Source organism: Cherax quadricarinatus, chromosome 1, assembly GCF_038502225.1.
Source record: "Cherax quadricarinatus isolate ZL_2023a chromosome 1, ASM3850222v1, whole genome shotgun sequence".
Lineage (NCBI taxonomy): Eukaryota > Metazoa > Arthropoda > Malacostraca > Decapoda > Parastacidae > Cherax > Cherax quadricarinatus.
The window spans coordinates 79,757,108-79,781,516 of NC_091292.1; the positions used below are offsets into that span (position 1 = coordinate 79,757,108).

General features: G+C 38.5%; 2 protein-coding genes across 10 annotated transcripts in view; one reads left to right on the plus strand and one right to left on the minus strand.

The window, feature by feature from the left end:
* Window positions 1–24,409, plus strand: part of LOC128688956 (receptor-type guanylate cyclase Gyc76C) — a 619,662-nt gene that overhangs the window by 422,577 nt on the left and 172,676 nt on the right. For all 6 annotated transcript variants that reach the window (XR_011391737.1, XM_070083032.1, XM_070083048.1 and 3 more), the window contains 2 exons: window positions 6,992–7,160; window positions 7,713–7,868. Coding sequence is in view for 5 of the 6 variants with exons in the window: in XM_070083032.1 (XP_069939133.1) it covers window positions 6,992–7,160; window positions 7,713–7,868 (325 nt within the window). In the remaining variant the exon portion in view is untranslated. The remainder of the gene's footprint in view (window positions 1–6,991; window positions 7,161–7,712; window positions 7,869–24,409) is intronic.
* LOC138852424 (forkhead box protein P2-like) overlaps window positions 1–24,409 on the minus strand; it is a 113,721-nt gene that overhangs the window by 13,704 nt on the left and 75,608 nt on the right. For 2 of the 4 annotated variants that reach the window (XR_011391746.1, XM_070083071.1), the window contains one exon: window positions 11,637–12,911. The exons of the other annotated variants lie outside the window; for them this stretch is intronic. The gene's annotated coding sequence lies outside the window, so the exon portion shown is untranslated. Of the gene's footprint in view, window positions 1–11,636; window positions 12,912–24,409 lie in introns of those variants that run through there. 4 annotated transcript variants of the gene reach the window in all.

Genomic DNA, 24,409 nt, shown 5'->3' on the forward strand with positions numbered 1-24,409 from the left:
CTTTGACAGGTAATCTAGAGTCCAGTGACTTCATGGAAACAGTTCAGGACTGTTTTCTGAAACAGAGTGTAACTGAACCTACCAGGGGTAATAATTTGCTAGACCTAGTCTTGTCAAATAAGGAAACACTAGTGAATAACCTGGAGATCACTGAAGAGCTTGGCGCAAGTGATCACAAATCCATCACCTTTAGCATTAATTGGGAATGCAAGAATAATGATAATACAGTAAAAATCCCCGATTTTCGTTCTGCCGATTATAATGGACTTAGGGAACATCTGTCTAATCTTGATTGGGGTTATCTAGCTAATGATTTTATTGACGATAATCATACTTATGAATATGAAGGGATCTGCTTTTATGATTGTTTTCTTAATTATGTACACAGTGCCCAGAGTATATACATTCCCCAGAGAGAAATTAGGTCTAATAATAACGATCCCAAATGGGTTAACAGGAGGTTAAAGCATCTATTAGGGGAGAAAAGGGGAATTTATAGGCGCATCAGAAGAGGAGAGGTTAACCTTACTGACCAATATGTTCAGCTTAAAAGAGAAGTAAAAAAGGCGATTAGAAAGGCTAAACGTGACTATGAAATTAGAGTCGCTAATGAATCAAAGACTAATCCAAAGGGGTTCTTTCAAGTGTATAGGACGAAAGTGAAGGAAAAAGTAGGACCTCTGAAATCTGGGAATGGACAGCTGACGGATAATGAACTGGAAATGTGTTCCTTATTTAATGACTATTTTTTGTCAGTTTTTACACAGGAAGATGTAAATGAGATTCCAGTAATTAACAATTATTTAGTTCCTGATGAATTTAAGTTAACTAATATTACTGTCACGAGGGACATGGTTACTAAACAGATAGACAAACTGAAACAAAATAAGTCCCCGGGACCCGATGAGTTGTTTTCAAGGGTACTTAAGGAATGCAAGATGGAGCTTAGTCAGCCATTAACGAGTGTATTCAATGCGTCCATCCTTACCAGTGTTGTGCCAGAGATGTGGAAGATGGCTAATGTGGTTCCTATATTCAAATCAGGGGATAAGTCCACTCCTTCAAATTACCGTCCAATAAGCCTGACATCTATAGTGGGCAAGTTATTAGAATCAATTATAGCTGACATTATCAGAAGTCACCTTGAAGAGCATAACTTGATAAATGAATCTCAGCATGGATTCACGAGAGGTCGTTCCTGCCTGACAAACTTACTGACGTTCTTCAATAGAACATTTGAGGCAGTTGACAGTGATAAGGAATATGATATTGTTTATTTGGATTTTAGTAAAGCCTTCGACAGAGTACCTCACAAGAGACTCTTAAGAAAAGTGGCAGCTCATGGTATAGGAGGTAAAGTTCTAGCATGGATTGAGGCATGGCTTACCAATAGAAAGCAGAGAGTTACCATTAATGGAGTGAAATCTGAATGGGGATTAGTGACTAGTGGCGTTCCACAAGGATCAGTTTTAGGCCCTCTCTTGTTCATAATTTACATTAATGACCTTGATGAAGGGATTACTAGTGACATGAGTAAGTTTGCTGATGATACAAAGATAGGCCGTATAATTCACTCTGAGGAGGATATCAATGAACTCCAGGACGATTTGAACAAATTAATGTCTTGGTCTGAGAAATGGCAGATGAAGTTTAATGTGGATAAGTGTAAGGTACTTGCCCTTGGTAATGAAAATAACCCTCGAAGCTATAATCTAGGTGAAGTAGAGCTTGGTCATACAGAATGTGAAAAAGACTTGGGAGTCATGGTAAGCAGAAATCTAAAGCCAAGACAGCAGTGCCTCAGTGTGCGCAACAAGGCCAACAGATTACTTGGATTTATCTCAAGAAGTATAAGTAACAGAAGTCCAAAAGTTATTTTACAGCTCTATACATCACTAGTGAGGCCTCATTTAGATTATGCTGCTCAGTTTTGGTCCCCTTACTACAGGATGGACATAGACTCATTAGAGAACATACAGAGAAGAATGACTAAAATGATTTACTGTGTAAGGAACCTCCCGTATGAAGATAGACTTAAAGCCTTAAATCTCCACTCTCTGGAGAGGCGTAGAATGAGGGGAGATATCATTGAAGTGTATAAGTGGACGACGGGCATAAACAAGGGAGACATTAATAAAGTACTGAGGGTGTCGAACCAGGTAAGAACCAGGAATAATGGATTTAAGTTGGGTAAATTTAGATTTAGAAAGGACATAGGTAAGTACTGGTTTTCTAACAGAGTTGTAGATGCGTGGAACAGTCTTCCCAGTGGGGTGATAGAGGCTAGGACCTTGGGTAGCTTTAAGAAGAGACTGGACAAATATATGAGTGGGAGGGGCTGGGTTTGATTGGTGTTGGGGGGTGCGGGAGTTGTTTCTTGAGTAGCTTTAGGTAGATGTCGTTTTGATAAGGACCTGCCTCGTATGGGCCAGTAGGCCTTCTGCAGTGTTCCTACATTCTTATGTTCTTATGTTCTTAAAATCATAACTATTTCTGTAATATATTTATTTATTTATTTATTTATTATAAATTTGAGCACACATACAGAGGTACAAAAAAATACAGATAAGAGCAGCATGCCAAAGCCACTTATACTATGCATAGCATTACGGGCTGGCTTAGAATTAACTTAAGATTAACTAAGCAATGATGAAGTCAGTGATAAAACATTAATGTAAACAGATTACTATAAAGCACAAGTGAGTATTACAAAGACAGGTCATATGGTTGCATTCAGTCATATGAAGGATTCTGTTAGGTAGTGTATTTAAAAAATAATAAAGTTAGATTCGGTTTTAGGTTTAACATTTATGTGATATAATTGTGAGAAACATTTAAGATATACAATTTATAAGGTTCAGTTATTCAGCATTTATTTGGTTTTGGGTGAGTAAGTGATCTTTGAGTAGAGACTTGAATTTATAAACAGGTAGTGTTTCTTTTATATTTACAGGTAATGAATTCCAGATTTTAGGGCCTTTTATGTGCATTGAGTTTTTGCATAGTGTGAGATGAACACGAGGAACATCAAAGAGTGATCTGTGCCTTGTGTTATGGTCATGTGTTCTGTTGAGGTTGGCAAGGAGATGTTTGAGGGGAGGGTTAATATCAGAGTTAAGTGTTCTATGTATGTAAAAGGTGCAGTAATAAGTATGGATGTTTTGTATGGTGAGTAGGTTTAGTGTATTGAATATTGGTGGAGTGTGCTGCCTGTAGTGAGAATTTGTTATCATTCTAACTGCAGCCTTTTGTTGGGTAATTAGTGGTCTGAGATGGTTAATTGTTGTTGAGCCCCATGCACAAATTCCGTAGGTGAGATAGGGGTAAATAAGAGAGTGATATAGGGCCAGGAGGGCTGACTGTGGAACATAGTACCGTATCTTCGATAGTATGCCTACGGTCTTGGAAATTTTCTTAGAAATTTGTTGTATATGTGTATGAAATTTGAGTCTATTATCAAGGTGGATTCCTAAGAATTTTCCCTCTGTTAGCTTTGTGATAGGTGATCCGTTTATCATTATGTTAAGAGGGACATCTGTAGCTCTGTTACCAAACTGAATGAAGTAGGTTTTGTCAATGTTTAGTGTAAGTTTGTTAGTCCTCATCCAGGTAGATATTTTCTGTAATTCGGTATTTACAGTATTGGCTAGTGTGACTGGGCTCGGGTGAGAGAAGACGTATGTAGTGTCATCTGCAAATAGTGTGGGTTTGAGTAATTGTGAAGCATTTGGAAGGTCATTTATGTATAGGAGAAAGAGAAGAGGGCCAAGGACACTTCCCTGTGGGACACCAACTGTAATTGGTTGCGCAGAAGAGTTTGCCCCATTTGCGTACACATATTGGCTTCTGTTGCTGAGGTATGACTTGAGGTAGTTGAGGGAGTGCCCTCTTATACCATAGTGTGACAATTTTACGTGGAGCAAGTCATGGTCAACTGTATCAAAAGCTTTACGTAAGTCAATGAAGATCCCCAGTGGGACTTCTTTTTTCTCTATTGCAGTGTATATATGTTCTAGCATGTGTATAATAGCATCATTAGTATTTTTATTAGGCCTGAATCCAAATTGGCAGGGGTTGAGTATGTTTTGGGAGATAAGGTAGGAGTAGATTCGTTTATGAATTAATTTTTCAAAGATTTTTGAGAGAGGGTGTAAGTTGGATATTGGCCTATAGTTATTCAACTCTGTTTGGTCTCCTCCTTTGTGGATCGGGGTGACCCTTGCTATTTTGAGTACTGTAGGGAAGGTGGAGGATTCGATGGATTTGTTAAAGAGTGTTGCAATGATTGGAGATAGCACTTGTGACACTTTTTTGTATATAAAGGGTGGTAAGGTACTTAAATCTCCTGCCTTGTTTTTTAGTGCATTGATAATAAGGGAGACTTCGTATGGGTTAGTCGGAGCTAGGAACAGTGTGTTCGGGTAGTTGCCGGTGAGGTAGTCATTTGGTGGGGTATCAGAGCTTGGGATTTTATTGGCAAGGTTTTGTCCTATAGTGGAGAAGAAATCATTGAGTCTGTTTGCTGTTTCTGTTGGTGGGAGTTGGGGTTCATCTGATTTTGCTAATTTTATTTTGCTATTTCGTGATATCTTTTTCTATCAAATGAGACCAAAAAAACGAGAATACAACCTTGAAAATCATTCGAAATTACCACTAAGGGGTGGCTAATTGCTGAGAAGTGAACTCCATTATTTATGCTTAGATTTCTTTCATTTTTGGTGTATGTTAAGAAGCATCTTTCCATCATACATTGCCCAAGTTTCAATAAGATAGTCCAACAAATAAATGAGATACAATTCCCGAGATCAAGAGCAAGAGCCCCTCACCAGTGTCAAGGAACCTGCCTTGAGGTCTGCTCGCTTGTGGAAATTTTGCTCGCGTATGGAAGCAAAAAATCGACCCATCGACTGCTTGTATTTGGAAAAACTCACATGTGGACATGCTCGCAAGTAGAGGTTCCACTGTATTAGGATTTTATGCTGGACCAAGCTGCTGGCCTGGTCCATCAACAGGCTCCTGGAGTTCAACCCCCACCATGTGCAAAGTCATAAAGATTGGGGAAGGGCAAAGATGACCACAGAGTACAATCTAAGGGGCCAGAGACTACAAACCTCACTCAAGGAAAAGGATCTTGGGGTGAGTATAACACCGGGGACATCTCCTGAGGTGCACATCAACCAAAGAACTGCTGCAGCATACAGGCGCCTAGCACACCTAAGAACAGCATTCTGACATCTTAATAAGGAATCTTTCAGTACCCTGTACACTGTGTACATTAGGTCCATATTGGAGTATGCAGCTCCAGTTTGGAACACACACCTATCCAAGCATGTAAGGAAACTAGAGAAAGTGCAAAGGTTTGCAACAAGATAGTCCCGGAGCTAAGGGGTATGTCCTACGAGGAGGTATTAAGGGAAATTGACCTGACGACACTGGAAGACAGGAGAGATGGGGGGGGAGGGATATACATGTAATGATAACATATAAAACACTGAGAGGAATCAACAAGGTGGACAGAGATGGGATATTCCAGAGAGGGGACACAGCAACAAGGGATCACAATTGGAAGTTAAAGACTCAGATGAGTCAAAGGGATGTTAGGAAGCATTTCTTTAGCCATAGAGTTATCAGGAAGTGGAATAGTCTGAAAAGTGATGTAGTAAAGGCAGGATCCATACATAGTTTTAAAGTGAGGTATGATAAAGGTCATGAAGCAGGGAGAGTGACCTAGTAGCGACCGGTAACGAGGCAGGACCAGAAGCTATGACTCAACTCTTGCAACCACAGTTAGGTGAGTACACACACACACGACCAGGGCCAGGGGCTGTGACTCGACCCCTGCAACCACAGTTGGGTGAGTACACACACTTTATCACACACATTCTCATACAGGGGTCCCACAGGGGTCGGTCCTAGGACCAGTGCTATTTTTGGTATATGTGAACGACATGACGGAAGGGTTAGACTCAGAAGTGTCCCTGTTTGCAGATGATGTGAAGTTAATGAGGAGAATTAAATCTGATGAGGACCAGGCAGGACTTCAAAGAGACCTGGACAGACTGGACACCTGGTCCAGCAAATGGCTTCTCGAATTTAATCCTGCCAAATGCAAAGTCATGAAGATAGGGGAAGGGCACAGAAGACCACAGACAGAGTATAGGCTAGGTGGCCAAAGACTGCAAACCTCACTCAAGGAGAAAGATCTTGGGTGAGTATAACACCGAGCATGTCTCCGGAAGCACACATCAATCAGATAACTGCTGCAGCATATGGGCACCTGGCAAACCTGAGAACAGCATTCCAATACCTTAGTAAGGAATCGTTCAAGACACTGTACACCGTGTATGTCAGGCCCATACTGGAGTATGCAGCACTTGTTTGGAACCCGCACCTGATAAAGCACGTCAAGAAACTAGAGAAAGTACAAAGGTTTGCCACAAGGTTAGTTCCAGAGCTAAGGGGAATTTCCTATGAAGAAAGATTAAGGGAAATCGGCCTGACGACACTGGAGGACAGGAGGGTCAGGGGAGACATGATAACGACATATAAAATACTGCGTGGAATAGACAAGGTGGACAAAGACAGGATGTTCCAGGGAGGGGACACAGAAACAAGAGGCCACAATTGGAAGTTGAAGACACAAATGAGTCAGAGAGATATTAGGAAGTATTTCTTCAGTCATAGAGTTGTAAGGTAGTGGAATAGCCTAGAAAATGACGTAGTGGAGGCAGGAACCATACACAGTTTTAAGACAAGGTTTGATAAAGCTCATGGAGCGGGGAGAGAGAGGGCCCAGTAGCAACCGGTGAAGAGGCGGGGCCAGGAGCTAAGACTCGACCCCTGCAACCACAAATAGGTGAGTACAAATAGGTGAGGTGAGTACATGCATACTTTCTCTCTCTCCCTCTTTACATTGAACATATGGCATATTTTAGCCTGTAAAGAAATTCTCTTCACTCTTTGTGTGGCTTAAATCTTTTTGTTTTTTCAGGGGATGGCTTTTTTACATTTACATTTTGGTGCGCATGGTAATTTAAAATCATCCAATTGTGTTGTCAATGGGAGATGGGTTCTCCAAGTTACCGACTATGGCCTATATGATCTGCGTTGTGAGACTCTTCGTAGCCTGGAAAGAGAGGACCAGGGTCAATTTGACCGACGTATGTATTTATATCAGATTTCTTTAGTGATTGTATATCTGTCTAAATGCAATAATACTCTCTTATCCAGAAGTCTATTATATTAAAATTTTGGATTTACAGCACCTGTTATCTTGTAACAATGTAGGTAGAATTATCGATGATATATTAGGTAAAAGGACACAAGTGCATCTAATATAACATTTTATTGTGGCAGTGTTTCACTGTCCAGGAGCTTTGTCAAGCTGGCTTGATCAAACTCCTGGAGAGCGAAACATTGCCACAAAATATCGCATTAGTTGCACTTGCGTTCTTTTATCTAACCTGTCATCATACATGTTTATGAGAGAGAGAGAAAAGATCAGTATGTTATCCTCTCAGAGTGTACAGCACTTAACATGTTTCTGTTTTGCAGTCATATAACAGGATTGTAGTACTTTCCTAGGCAGTACCTCTCTACCAGTCTGCTACCTAATTATCATGTTTTATTTGAAAAAAATGTATAATACAAGACCAGTTCTGCACATCTTTTCTAATACTAAACTACACATGTATACTGTTTGGTTATTCCAGATATGTTGTGGAGAGCTCCAGAACTTCTTCGTGCTGGCATAGATACTCCAGGAACAAAGGAAGGAGATATTTACTCTTTTGGCATTATTCTTCATGAGATGATAGGGAGACAAGGACCTTATAGCACTTATGACAGTGATACTGATGATGCCTCAGGTCAGTGCTATGATCATATTGATAATGATAAATTTATGGTGGAGGAGGTGCGGGATTACCAAAACTGTTGTCCAGAGGGCTGAGGAAGGGTTGTTGAGGTGGTTCGGACATGTAGAGAGAATGGAGCGAAACAGAATAACTTCAAGAGTGTATCAGTCTGTAGTGGAAGGAAGGCGGGGTAGGGGTCGGCCTAGGAAGGGTTGGAGGGAGGGGGTAAAGGAGGTTTTGTGTGCGAGGGGCTTGGACTTCCAGCAGGCATGCGTGAGCGTGTTTGATAGGAGTGAATGGAGACAAATGGTTTTTAATACTTGACGTGCTGTTGGAGTGTGAGCAAAGTAACATTTATGAAGGGATTCAGGGAAACCGGCAGGCCGGACTTGAGTCCTGGAGATGGGAAGTACAGTGCCTGCACTCTGAAGGAGGGGTGTTAATGTTGCAGTTTAAAAACTGTAGTGTAAAGCACCCTTCTGGCAAGACAGTGATGGAGTGAATGATGGTGAAAGTTTTTCTTTTTCGGGCCACCCTGCCTTGGTGGGAATCGGCCAGTGTGATAATAAAATAATAATAAATTTATTTCAGCATGATACAATGTTTGTGCAAAGGAGAATAACATCTGGGTGTATGTATCAAAAGCCCCTTTATATGCAGAGCATTTCAGGCAAATTTAAGATTAACTTAAGATTAATAAGGCGATAACAATATGAAAAATTTTGTAAAGTAAAAGGACACAAGTGCAAAAAATGTGACTTTTTATTGTGAGAACGTTTCGCTCTCCAGGAGCTTTGTCAAGCCGTTACAAACAGTACATGGACACAGAGGGTATATGTAGGCTCAGAGTGAGGTGCAATACTAGTGGTGGTAGTAGTGGTAGTAGTGATATAGGTTGTAGTGGTAGTAGTGATATAGGTTGTAGTAGTAGTAGTGATACAATATGTTAGAACAGTTAACTTGCACATGAGTAAAAGGATATAAAAGCTATTACTTGGGTGGCATAAAAATAGGTTAGACAAATATTTCTATTGGAAGCTGGATAGAGAAGGCCTGTTTCAATGTTCATTCTCTGTAATGTTCTTTGTGTAGTATTAACAGGAGAGACTATGTGATGGCAGGGTTTACTGTTTTCAGGAGGATTCTTGCTAAGATTTCAGAGATGGTGAAGCTGCTTTTGCTTTGTTTAATTGTATTAGAAACAGCTATTAGTGAAGATTCAAGGCACTTGTGTCTGCAGAAATTAGTTTCTTTGATCACTAATTGGGTGTCCCTGAATTTGTAGATGAATGGTTCACAGAACCGACATGTTGATAAATTAGACACATGTGCAACTCTTGGGTATCTTTATTAAGGAAACGTTTCGCCACACAGTGGCTTCATCAGTCCATACACAGGAGAAACTTGAAGAACAGGAGGAGAATGAGGTAATCAGTCCCTCAACCTTGAGTCGATGTGGTCAGTCCATCAATCTTGAATAGAATACGGCATATGAGCAGAGAAGCAGCTTATAAACCATAGGCAGGAGAGGTGTAGCAGACGTAGGTGGTGTCACATTTGCCCAGTGTGGAAATAGGTCATGCCCAAGGGTTAGGCAAGTGAAGAAATCCCAAATATTAAGATCCCAAGAAGTTGCAGTGTCTGACAGGATTGTCAGACACTGCAACTTCTTGGGATCTTAATACTTGGGATTTCTTCGCTTACATAACCCTTAGGCACGACCTACTTCCGCATTGGGCAAATGTGACACCACCTACGTCTGCTGCACCTCTCCTGCCTATGGTTTATAAGCTGCTTCTCTGCTCATATGCCGTATTCTATTCAAGATTGATGGACTGACCACATCGACTCAAGGTTGAGGGACTGATTACCTCATTCTCCTCCTGTTCTTCAAGTTTCTCCTGTGTATGGACTGATGAAGCCACTGTGTGGCGAAACGTTTCCTTAATAAAGATACCCAAGAGTTGCACATGTGTCTAATTTATCAACGTCCCTGAATTTCACGAGATGATTGGTGGAATTTCGGTGTTGTACACAGGCAATGGAAATATAAACACATATGCAGTATAATGTGATCCTTTTTTGACAAAGTTTCGCCCACACAGTGGGCTTTTTCAAGTCACAAACAGATCTACCTGGGGTGGAAGGTATGCGAATATTTATAGTCAGGTTCAGAATGCTGAGGTCAGGTGGAGAATGCTGCATCTGATGATGTACCGAGTGGGGTTATAGAGTCTAAAATCTTGGGTAGCTTGGAAAGGAGATTGGATAAGTTTGTGAGCAGACCTTCTACAGTGTTCTTATGTGGGATAGCAATGGAGAAGTTTCTTGGCAAGTGGTTCAGCTATGTTATAGAAGCCACTATTCTGGTTGAAGTTGTCAGATATAGAAATAAGTGATGATTCCAGGATTCTTCAGTATTGAGTGTTGTCTTCTGTGGCGATAAGTCTTGAGTTTCTGTAGTTTATCAAGTGGTTGTGTGAATTACGGTGTTGTACACAGGCATTCCTTGTATCTTCAGACCTGCTTGCGTAAGTCTACTGTGTACAACACCGTAATTCACACAACCACTTGATAAACTACAGAAACTCAAGACTTATCACCACAGAAGACAACACTCAATACCGAAGAATCCTGGAATCATCACTTATTTCTATATCCGACAACTTCAACCAGAATAGTGGCTTCTATAACATAGCTGAACCACTTGCCAAGAAACTTCTCCATCGCTACCCCACATAAGAACATAGGAATGGAAGAACACTGCAGAAGGTCTCCTCACAAACTTATCCAATCTCCTTTCCAAGCTACCCAAGATTTTAGACTCTATAACCCCACTCGGTACATCATCAGATGCAGCATTCTCCACCTGTCCTCAGCATTCTGAACCTGACTATAAATACTCGCGTACCTTCCACCCCAAGTAGATCTGTTTGTGACTTGAAAAAGCCCACTGTGTGGGTGAAACGTTGTCAATAAAGGATCACATTATACTGCATATGTGTTTATATTTCCATTGTGTCGGTATTTTATACCATTTATTTCTTCCGTTGTACACAGGCGTTGACTGGCTGACTGAATGTGGCTGTCTCTCTCTCTCTGTATCTATCTATCTCTCTGTATCTATCTATCTCTCTGTATCTATCTATATCTCTGTATCTATCTATCTCTCTGTATCTATCTATCTCTCTATCTGTCTCTCTGTATCTATCTCTCTCTCTGTCTCTCTCTCTCTCTCTCTGTCACTGTCTCTCTCTCTCTCTCTCTCTCTCTCTCTCCCTCAGGTACACGTAAGTAAAGTTATCATACATAGTATAAATTACCTAGGATAACCCAAAAAATCCAGACAAAGTGCTATACAGTGGATCTGTGCTCCAGTGCCCTAAATTAATAATAATATTAATAATTATTATTATTATTACAATAATACATATGTACTAATATTAATAATAATAATAATATTATTAAACTATAATATAATAATCGTGTCCACTCATTACTTACCTTAAAATATCTGTAGACTTAATGTAGAGTGAGAGGTGAGTAAACAAGATTAAATGAAAAAACGAGAGATAGAATGAGAGTGTAGAAGGTTTGCGAGTTATGTAAACAAACGTTGTTGTTCTTACCAGCCTGGACACGAATGGTTTTTGTTCACTCTGTCAAGCCAACCAGAAAAACATCTCATATTTGTTAATTTAAATGTTTATATGTTATGTAGCATGTTTATTATATAATTTTGAAAAAGAAATCATAGATGGATTAAGCAAAATGTCTATATTAACGTTTTATACACATTTAATGCACCTCAGTGATTATTATTGTTATTATCATTATTAATATGGCATCTTCAAGATCAATTACACTCCTAATGAGTGGCTCTGAGACAGACAAGCAGACAGAAAGACAGACACAGGTAGACAGACACATAGGTAGACAGACAGACACACAGGTAGACAGAAAGACAGACACACAGGTAGACAGAAAAACACACACAGGTAGACAGACACACAGGTAGACAGAAAGACAGACACACAGGTAGACAGAAAAACACACACAGGTAGACAGACAGACACACAGGTAGACAGAAAGATAGACATGCAGGTAGACAGAAAAACACACACAGGTAGACAGAAAGACAGATACACAGGTAGACAGAAAAACACACACAGGTAGACAGACAGACACACAGTTAGACAGAAAGACAGACACACAGGTAGACAGAAAGACACACACAGGTAGACAGAAAGACAGACACAGGTAGACAGACACACAGGTAGACATAAAGACAGACACACAGGTAGACAGAAAGACACACAGGTAGACAGAAAGACAGACACACAGGTAGACAGAAAGACAGACACACAGGTAGACAGAAAGACAGATAAACAGACACAGAGATACAGACAGACACAGATATACAGGCAGACAGATACAGACAGGTTTATGTGCAACAGTGAAAACAAATAGAGAGTTTGAGAGTAAGAGCCTTTCTTGCCACAATCTCCAGTGCAAGATTCAGACTTCATCTTAGGGGCCATGGTGAAATTTACTGTCCAGTTAGTACAGTTAATACAGCATGATTCTGCTGATAGGGCAGGGTTACTCAAACTGATGCTGCCTGCATGACGCATTGCCATCACGAGTATCATCAAATATTGTACAGTGGTGTGCATCAGCCGGCCCAGCCCAGCTGCCAGATGCACGGTTGCAAGTTGAGTGGACGTATGTCGAGCAGGTCATAAGTTGGATGGTAGGTGTATTTGTAGGTTTCCGATAAACATGAAATCTTAGGTTGTTGTTTACTTTGTGAATGAGGACGTCTAGGAAAGGTAGCTTGTCATTGGACTCCTCTTCTAGTGTAAACTGGATCGCCGGTTCAACTGCGTTGAGCCTTGCCTGAAGATTCCGTACATCAAAACGTCCACATAATGTAACCAAGTGACGCTTGAAGGGATGATGTTGGCGAAGTGTTCAGACTCTAGGTGTTCCATGTACAATTTGGCTAAGACGGCACTGATGGGGAACCCCATACCGTAGGTTTGTTTGAAGAGCCTGTTATTGAAAGAAAAACAGTTGAAATTAACACAGTTCAATCAAGTCAACAAAATCTCTGGGAGGTAGAGAAAGATTAAGGTCCTGATTGACTTTATGTCGTAGAACCTCAATGGCTTTAGTGGTAGGTACTTTTGTGAAGAGGGAAGTCACATCCAAACTACTTAGTTTCTTGTTATGGATGGAGAGGTTTTGGATGCAGTTGAGAAGGCTGCCTGAATGCTTAAGATGAGTGGGGCTGATGGTCCCCAGAAGGCAGGAAAGATGTTTGGCAAGAACTCCAGTAAGTTTGTGTGGTGCACTGCCTATACCTGACGTGATTGGTCTGAGAGGAATATTATGTTCATGGGTCTTGGATAAACCATACATGTGTGCTAGTTTAAAGTTGCTGGGTAACAAATACAGAAGTTTCTTCCCTTCTTCCCTTCTCTTCCGCAGACACAAGTGCCTTGAATCTTCACCAATAGTTGTTTCTAATACAATTAAACAAAACAAAGGCAGCTTTACCATCTCTGAAGTCTTAGCAAGCATCCTCCTGAAAACAGTAAACCCTGCCATCACATAGTTTCTCCTGTTAACCCTTAAACTGTCCAAATGTAGATCTACGTTTTTTCAACATTTGAAAGTATGTAAAAAATGTAGACCTTCTTTTTTTTTTTTACATTTGAAAACATGTAAAAAAACTTAGCTCTACATTTTGTTTTGTTATATTTGAAAATATGTAAAAAAAACATAGATCTACTTTTGGAGCACTATGCATGTGAACGTAGATCTGTTTGGACAGTTTAAGGGTTAATACTACACAAAGCACATTACAGAGAATGAACACTGAAACCGGCCTTCTCTATCCAGCCTCCAATAGAAATATTTGTCTAACCTATTTTTATGTAACCCAAGTAATAGCTTTTATATCCTTTTACTCATGTGCAAGTTAACTGTTCTAACATATTGTATTACTACTACTACTACAACTTATATCACTACTACTACTACAACTTATATCACTACTACTACAACTTATATTACTACTACTACTACAACTTATATCACTACTACTACTACAACTTATATCACTACTACTACAACTTATATTACTACTACTACTACAACTTATATCACTACTACTACTACTACTTATATCACTACTACTACAACTTATATTACTATTATTACTACTACTACAACTTATATCACTACTACTACTACTACTTATATCACTACTACTACAACTTATATTACTACTACTACTACAACTTATATCACTACTACTACTACTACTTATATCACTACTACTACAACTTATATTACTACTACTACTACTACTACAACTTATATCACTACTACTACTACCACTAGTATTGCACCTCACTCTGAGCCTATATATACCCTCTGTGTCCATGTACTGTTTGTAACAGCTTGACAAAGCTCCTGGAGAGCAAAACATTGCCACAATAAAAATGTCACATTAGTTGCACTTGTGTCCTTTTCTTTACATATTGTCAGTAATTCTACCAACTTTATTACATAAATAATTTTGTATATACAGTCACTTAGGTGAGTATAATTGTAAATGTAGGAGTTTACAATGAATACAAATGAATTGAATATTCTGTTAGTTCATGTTATATGGCTTTAATAAGTTTAATAGAGAGGAATTATAGGCATGATTATTAACCTAAAGTGGGCACAATGAATTGTTTAACATTTGAGAGGATTACAGATATTGAGAGTACGTATATATTGATTATAATGTTCTACCTATGTTCGTGACATTGAGCAAATGCATGTGTGGTTTTTACACACATTACATATAGTGGTTCTAGAGATTTCTGGCATAATGTTCCAGATTTTGGACCCTTTTATGTACATTGAATTTTTGAAGAGATTTAGCTGGACATGGGGAATGTCATAGAGATTTTTGTGCTTAGTATTATGTTTATGGGTCCTGTTGCAATTATCAAGAATGTACTTCAGGTTGGGATTTACATTAAAATTTATTGTTCTGTAAATGTAGGTTGGAGAGTAGTATGAGTAAATGTTTTGTATAGTGAGTAGGTTTAGGTCTTTGAAGAGTGGGTGGAAGTGTTGTTTAGCAGCAGAGTGTGTGATCATTTGCACTGTAGCTTTTTGTTGGGTCATTATTGGCTTTAGGTTATTTGCCATTGTAGATCTCCAGGCACAAATAGCATAGGTGAAGTAATAATAATAATAATAATAATAATAATATTTATTTTGACACGATACATAGTTATACAAAGGAATATTGTAGTTAAGTGTACATGCCAAAAGCCCCTTGAATGAAGAGCATTTCGGGCAAACTTAAAATTAACTTAAGGTTAATTAGACTATAACAGATTAAATGGTAAAAATTACAGTAAACAATTTACAATATGAAGTACAATTGAGTATTTAACCCTTTCAGGGTCAACAGGCCCTCTCCTAAACTTGTTCTCATGGTCGGAAATTTTTCAAAAAAAAAAAAAAAAAAAAAAAAAAAATTTCTTGTGAAATGATAGAGAATCTTTTCCTGAAGATAATGACACCAAAAGTATGAAATTTGATGGAAAACTTACAGAATTATGCTCTTACGAAGTTAGCGGTCTCGATGATGTTTACACATTGGCGATTTCGCTCAATTTGAGCCCTATTTTCGGCCAATTCCAGTGTACCAGTCAACAAAAATCATAACAATTTTGCTAGAACTCCATTTTTTCTATCAAATAAGTACAAGAAACCACCCATTTACCGATTTTAACTATCCAATAAAGTGGTCAGAAATTGGCAATTTTGCCAATTTCACACAAATTTCAAAAGATGCCAATTTCCAAATAGAGTCCAGAATAAACAAGACAGACATTCCTGGCACTAAAATAACATTTTTTTCTGTTCATTAGTCACATCCCCAGGCCTCTCTTACATTTCTTTTGCTTTCCACTTTGAATTTTTGTTCTCAAAAAATAGAAGATTTACTGTTATGCAGACTACTGCATTAGTGTAGAAATGGTATAAATAATATCACCGCACTTGTGAAAGAATATTAGACTCACCAGTTGACGTGTATTGGATGCATGGCATGATTTGTTTACTATTGAACTTTGGCAAAAATCGAACATTTCTGCTATTTTGAGCTCAATTTCAAGGTACTTTTCATTGTGAAACCAATCAAAATCATCTCAATTTCTGTAATATGTCTTCCATTCTATAAAATGAGACCAGAAAACCTAGAATACAACCACAAATAGCATACGAAAATACACTGCAAAGTCGCTATTTTAAAGCAAAAACACGGTCGGAGTTTTTTTTCTCATTATGCACTGTGTGCTGCAGGATTTTTTTTATACTGTACACACTGACCACATAGACCCATTTTTTCATATGTAGGCCTACCAGTTTTCTCTCGCTCGATTTGAAGGCGCTAGAATTTATGCATACTAGTACCTGGAGAGAGTTCCGGGGGTCAACGCCCCCACGGCCCGGTCTGTGACCAGGCCTCCTGGTGGATCAGAGCCTGATCAACCAGGCTGTTACTACTGGCTGCACCAACCCTGGTGTGCAAGCCATACTAGTACGGCACCAACCCTAAAAGGGTTGGTGCCGTACATTGAAATTTGAACATTACAATTTTGAAGTATTACAGTTTTACAATAGAGCTAATTAACCCTTTGATTGTTTCGGTCATATATATACGTCTTACGAGCCACTGTGTTTGATGTATTAATACACATAAATTCTAGCGGCTTCGAATCAAGCAGGAGAAAGCTGGTAGGCCCACATTTGAAAGAATGGGTCTCCATGGTCAGTGTGCACCATATAAAGAAGATTGGGGAGCCAGTGGTGCATTGTGGGAATGCCATTTCAGTAGTCCTTGTTCAGCATGCCTAGCGGTAAGAAATATGTGACTCCCCAGCAAATCTGGGACTCTACTCTTTCCAAGTGATGTTCTAACACAAATGGAGGTGTCAGTGAAGATCAATTTCATGGTTTTGAGGAGTTTATGACCAAAAGCAATGCCCAGGATACCAGAAGAATGAAGGAGAAAGAGAGAGAATGAGGGAGAAAGATAATTAGATAGGATGGAGGGGAAGCGAGCATCTGACCCCATTGTTTTGACAGGCAGTAGGGGGAGTGAGTAATGAGACAATATGTCATTTTGACAGCTGCTACCCTGACTAAGAACAATTAGAAGCCTCACACTCACACACAAGACAAGCTGCTGAATGAAGATAATAGTTATATTAAAATATCCAGTTACTATATATGTGTATATATATTATAGAAACCAGAAGGAAGGAAGGAAGGAAGGATGGAAGGCAGGAAGGAAGGAAGGACGAGATGAAAGGAAAGAAGGAAAAAAGTAAGGAAGGAAGGTAGGAAAGGAATGCAGGAAGGTAGGAAACAAGGAATGATGACACACAACCATTTACCTAGGATAACTACGACAAAGTTCTTTGTCTCCACAGACTCCTAAGTGCACCACTCACTCTTTTTCCCTCATCAATTCTATGATTCACCTCATCTTTCATAGACCCATCTGCTGAGTGGACGTGTCAGCAGATGGGTCTATGAAAGATGAGGTGAATCATAGAATTGATGAGGGAAAAAGAGTGAGTGGTGCACTTAGGAGTCTGTGGAGACAAAGAACTTTGTCCTTGGAGGCAAAGAGGGGAATGTATGAGAGTATAGTTTTACCAACGCTCTTATATGGGTGTGAAGCATGGGTGATGAATGTTGCAGTGAGGAGAAGGCTGGAGGCAGTGGAGATGTCATGTCTGAGGGCAATGTATGGTGTGAATATAATGCAGAGAATTCGTAGTTTGGAAGTTAGGAGGAGGTGCGGGATTACCAAAACTGTTGTCCACAGGGCTGAGGAAGGGTTGTTGAGGTGGTTCGGACATGTAGAGAGAATGGAGCGAAACAGAATGACTTCAAAAGTGTATCAGTCTGTAGTGGAAGGAAGGCGGGGTAGGGGTCGGCCTAGGAAAGGTTGGAGGGAGGGGGTAAAGGAGGTTTTGTGTGCGAGGGGCTTGGACTTCCAGCAGGCATGCATGAGCGTGTTTGATAGGAGTGAATGGAGACAAATGGTTTTTAATACTTGACGTGCTGTTGGAGTGTGAGCAAAGTAACATTTATGAAGGGATTCAGGGAAACCGGCAGGCCGGACTTGAGTCCTGGAGATGGGAAGTACAGTGCCTGCACTCTGAAGGAGGGGTGTTAATGTTGCAGTTTAAAAACTGTAGTGTAAAGCACCCTTCTGGCAAGACAGTGATGGAGTGAATGATGGTGAAAGTTTTTCTTTTTCGGGCCACCCTGCCTTGGTGGGAATTGGCTAGTGTGATAATAAAATAATAAAAATAACTACGTAACACAATTGCCTGCTAATACTTCGAAGAAAACTGCTCAAATGAGGTGTTTTGTCTTTGCACATAAAAAAAAAGCCCACAAAAATGCAGACACACTCGTTTTATGTGTAAGGAGTGTAAAACACCATTGTGTATGAAACCATGTTTCAAAGAGTTTCACAAGCTGCAGAACTTCTAGGAACATGTCCAGTGACTGTACATTTATATATATTATAAAACAATAGTAATAAAAAAATTTTTGTATTGTTTGTGTAAACAAGTTTTGTAAACAGTAATTATGTTTGTGGGCTTATTGTGTTGTATACAACAAGTGTATAGTATATGTACATTGCACCTTACTTTGGACTCACAGGCCACTTAAGCTATGTGAAAAAATAAAATAGTGAACAAAACAAGAAACCTTTGAATACAAGTAAACCAAAGTTTACCAGGTGAGAGGCAGTCGCCTCTGTTGCCATACGTGGCTCATTTTTGCCAACTTCACGCCTCTATATGTCGGTAAGTACTGATGGCAAAAAAAATTTTTATGGACTAAAACAATCAGAAAAATAATCTTAACACTTTCATAAGAAAAATAATGTTTTTTTTTTTTTTTTAATATTTTTCGACACCAGGAGACGCTTCAGGATTTGGGGTTTCGACAGTCAAGGGGTTAATCAATTTACAGTGTGAAGTATTACAATTTAGTATTCAGAACAATGACATTTGAACATCAGTTTTTTAAAGTAATGAGTACATTGTTGTGAAATCATCAGCAAAATATTCAGTATTGAAATTGAGACATCATTGGTTCTTTTTGTGTTGCATGAGTTAAATGGTAGGCATTAAGTACAGCTTTTCTGGTTAATTTAGGGTACTTGAGTAAAAAAGTAGGCATTAAATACAGGGGCGTCATAAGGGGGTGCAGGGGGGCTGCCCCAATTGACACCATTTAACCCCTAAACTGTCCAAACAGATCTATGTTCACATGCGCAGTGCTCCAAAAGTAGATCTACATTTTTTTATATATTTTCAAATATAACAAAAAAAAAACGTAGATCAGAGTTTTTTACACGTTTTCAAATGTAAAAAAACGAAAAGAAGATCTATTTTTTTACATACTTTCAAATGTTGAAAAAACGTAGATCTACATTTGGACAGTTTAAGGGTTAAGGAGTGACACCATAGAGCCTCTAAAGAAGGTAACACTAATGACCAAAACCATGCTGCAGCAACCTGAGAGAAAAATCCTTCATTTCTATATAGCCTATTATAGGATTACAAAGTACAAATAGGCCTATAAAGGAAAAATCATTGATTTTGATGACGTGATAGATGATTTTGCAGGATTGAAGGCAAGGAAATGTAAGATCAGATTCTTTAAGATGTTACCTGTACTCAAGGTTAATCGGAACTGGTGTTTTTCTTTATTTTTCAAGTTTTTTTTTTCATTGTTGAAGTTAAATAAATGTAGGATCTGTTGCCTGTACTCAAAGTGGTATTTGAGTTTATGTTTCCTCAATAATACTATGATTATTTATTTTATCATTAATAAAGTTTGGTTTATGGCCTTTAACCCTTTCAGGGTCCATCCCGTAGATCTACAGCTTTACGTTCAGGGTCCAAACCGTAGATCTACGCCATGAGCTCAGCTCACTCTGATAAACTGTGAGTGGTACATTTGGGCCTAGATATGAGAGAATACATCTATGTGGTATGTGTGCACCACATAAAACAGATCCTGCAGCACACTGTGTATAATGAGAGGAAAAAAATGAAATCATGATTTTTCGATTAAAACAGCAACTTTGCAGTGTTTTTTCGTATGTTTTTTATAGTTGTATTTGCGATTTCTTGGTCTCATTTGATAGAATGGAAGACATATTACAGAAATAGAGATGATTTTGATTGGTTTTAGCACTGGAAATGGCTTGAAACTGAGCTCAAAGTAGCAGAAATGTTAAATTTTTGCCGATATTCAAGAGTAAACAAACGACCTCACACGTCTAATACACATCAGCTGGTGGGTCTAATATACATTCACAAATATGGTGATGATATTTATACAATTATTACAGTATTGCATAACAGCAAATCTTCTATTTTTTGGTGTGAATAAAAATTCATTATGTGAATAAAAAATCAAAATGGAATTTATTTGTAAAGCCTCAAAACATAACTAATGAACAGAGGAAATGTTAGTTTAGTGCCAGGAATGCCTACATTGTTCATTCTGGACCCTATTTTGAAATTGGAATATTTTGAACTTTGTGTTAAATTGGCCAAATTAACAATTTCCGATCACTTTATTTTGTAGTTGAAACAGTTGACTTGGCGATTTCTTGTGCTCAATCGATAGAATAGAAGTAATACTAGTGAAATAGCTAAGAATTTGGTTGACTGGAATAATGTAATTGGCCTAAAATGGGAGTCAAAGTCGGCAAAATCGCCGATTCGTAAATATCGCTGACACATCAAAATTCGCGAGAGCATAATTTCGTCAATTTTCCACCAAATTTCGTACTTTTTGTTTTATTACCTTCACAAAAAGATTCTCTATGATTTCATAAGAAAAAATAACAAATTTTTTTTTTGAAAATTCTTGGACACTGGTGCGTGACTCCAGATTTGGGCCTTGGACCCTGAAAGGGTTAAACGTTCTCATTGCTAAACATTAGTCGCTGGGCATGCAGCAGTGATGTAACTGGAGTTTACTACCCATATCCCCCCCACCCTTGGATTTCATGGGGATGACACCAAAGATGCCATACCAGGTGACACCAAAGATTACGCCCCATGTGACACAAACCCTATAAACCAGAAAAGCTGTACTTAATCATCTTTTCTGGTTAATTTTGGGTGATGAGGAGATTTCTAAGTAGGGCCTTAAATTGATTTACAAGCAGGGGTCCTTTAGTGTGTTCTTGTAATGAATTGCAGATCTTCAGGCCCTTTCTTGCATAGCATTTTTGCACAGAGAGAGAGGAACATGAGGGACATCAAAGAGTGATTTGTCTTGTATTATGGTTGTATGTTCTGTTGTAGTTGGTAAGTAGGAGTTTGAGAGGCAGGTTTATATTTGAGTATAGTGTTCTGTGCATGTACAGGTCCTCCATCACAAATCCGGCATCATTGGGACCTGTAGTGTGCTGGATTACGGAATTTGCCGAATTACAGAGTGGTTAAATTAGAATACATGTACACTTAATAAAATTAACCAACTTGACTTACACAGTTCATTGAACATCGGAAAAAATCGAACATTGCCGCTATTTTGAGCTCAATTTCAAGGTGCTTTTCGTCATGAAAGCAATCAAAATCATGTCTATTTCTGTAATATATCTTCCATTCTATCAAATGAGTCCAAAAAAATGAGAATACAACCATAAAAACCATATGAAAATATACTGCAAAGAGGCGGATAATGGCTGAGAAGTTAACTCCCTTATTTATCGTTCGTCTTTTTCATTTTTGTTGTACGTTAAGAAGCATCTTTCCATCATACATTGCCCAAGTTTCAATGAGATAGCCCAACAAACAACCAAGAAAAAAAAAATATTTACCAAAAATCATATATGGCAAGCCCAAGCCAGGTACTGGAAATAAGTCACTTTGTCTGACTTTTCTGGGTTATCCTAGGTTCTCTATACATACACTGCTATGTATGATAATCTATGCAACTGTATTTGTATATACCTGAATAAACTTATTTACTTCTAGTCTGTCAACTGAGTACAAGAAACCGCCCATTCACTTATTTCAACTACCCAGTGAAGTGGTCAGAAATTGGCAATTTGGCCGATTTCACACAAATTTCAACAGATGCCAATTTCAAAACAGGATCCAGAATAAACAATGTAGACATTCCTGGCACTAAAGTAACATTTTCTCAGTTCATTAGTCACAGCTACAGGCCCCTCTTATATTACTCTTGCTTACCATTTGGAATTTTTATTCACAAAAAAATAGAAGATTTACAGTTATGCAGACTACTGCATTATTGTAATAATTGTATAAATAATGTCAAGCCATTCTTGACTCCGTATTGGAATTTAGACTGGCAGGTGGACAGGTATTGGACGGTGATGTCATTTGTTTACTCTTGAGCTTCGCTAAAGAATAGAACATTTTCGCTACTGTGAGCGCAATTTCAAGGTACTTTTCATCATGAAAGCAATCAAAATCATATATATTTCTGTAATATATATTTCATTCTAACAAATGAGACCGAAAAAATGAGAATATAACCATAAAAACATACAAAAGTATACCACTAAGCGGCCGCTGATGGCTGAGAAGTGAACTCCACTATTTATGGTCTGATTTCTTTCATTTTTGGTGTACGTTAAGAAGTATCTTTCCATCATACATTGCCCAAGTTTGAATAAGATGACCCAACAAACAACTGAGAAAATAATAATAATAATAATAATATATTTACTACACGTACATGTATAAGGTATACAGGCCTAGCTGACACTACTATATAGAAAGCCCCTTGTTATGCTGAGTATTTCAAGAAAATTAGGTCAGTGTCCCATGATGCGACCCACACCAGTCAACTAACACCCAGGTACCCATTTACTGATGGGTAAACATAGACAACAGGTGCAAAGAAACACGCCTAATGTTTCTACCCTTGCTGGGAATCGAATATTTACCAAAAATCATATATGACTAACCCAAGCCAGGTACTAAAAATAAGCCACGTTGACTTTTTTTGGGTTATCCTAGGTTCTCTACACATATGCTACTATGTGTGATAATATATAGAGAGAAAATAACTTTTTTGTTTCAGGTTTATGGTGCAGTACGAGTGTATATCACAGTTACCCCTGTGCTATACAGGTCTGCCATCACAAATCCGGCAATCAGTTATTCGGTTCCTTCAGTTATTCGGCACTAATTTTGGCTAGTATAATTTCAAATTTCCAGGGTCGCCACACCAACCTGCTGGTACTGTTTGGTGGTGCTACTTGCTGCATAAGTCATTCCAATTTCTTTTTCTCCCTTTATTGTTTTAACCTGCTTACTTGTAGCCCTAGCCATGGTTCTAATGAATAAAAGAAATGCTTCTCATTATGTAAAGCACCTACACAGTACATTATCCATTAAAGATAAGGTGGCTTTGAAGCCACTGTCAGTTGCCATGAGCTCAGTCTCATGAAGCAGAATATGCTTTATTATTATGCTAATATCAACACTACAGCTTATTTGCCTATCAGAATTGATCTAATATGACATAAGAAACAATATAAATAACATAAAACATGTTAAATACTCCAGAATGAATAATATTTGGCATAACACCGAGCAGTTTGACGGAGGTATGAAGAGGATATGGTAAACAAATACCATTCTCCTATCCTTGTCTTAGGGGCTTATATTAGAAAAAACGGAGTGTAGCACAGGGCTAACTATGATATACACTCGTACTCCACCATAAACATGAAACAAAAAAGTTATTTTCTCTCTATAGATTATTACACATATCAGCATATGTGTAGAGAACCTAGGATAACCCCAAAAAAGTCAACGTGGCTTATTTTTAGTACCTGGCTTGGGTTAGCCATATATGATTTTTTGTAAATATTCGATTCCCAGCCAGGGTAGAAACATTAGGTGTGTTTCTCTACACCTATTGTGTATGTTTACCCATCAGTAAATGGGTACCTGGGTGTTAGTCGACTAGTGTGGGTGTTATCCTGGGACACTGACCTAATTTTCTTGAAATACTCAGCATAACAAGTGCCTTTCTGTACAGTAGTATGTCACTGATGTCAGCTAGGCCTGTATACCTTGTACATGTACGTGTAGTAAATAAAGATATTATTATTATTATTAATATTATTATTAATATTATATTATTATTTTCTCAGTTGTTTGTTAAGTTATCTTATTCAAACTTGGGCAATATATGATGGAAAGATACTTCTTCACGTACACCAAAAATGAAGAAATCAGACCATAAATAGCGGAGTTCACTTCTCAGCCATTAGCGGCCGCTTACCGGTATATTTTTGTATGGTTGTTATGGTTATATTCTCATTTTTTCGGTCTCATTTGATAGAATGAAAGTTATATTACAGAAATAGATATCATTTTGATTGCTTTCATGACGAAAAGTACCTTGAAATTGCGCTCACAGTAGCGAAAATG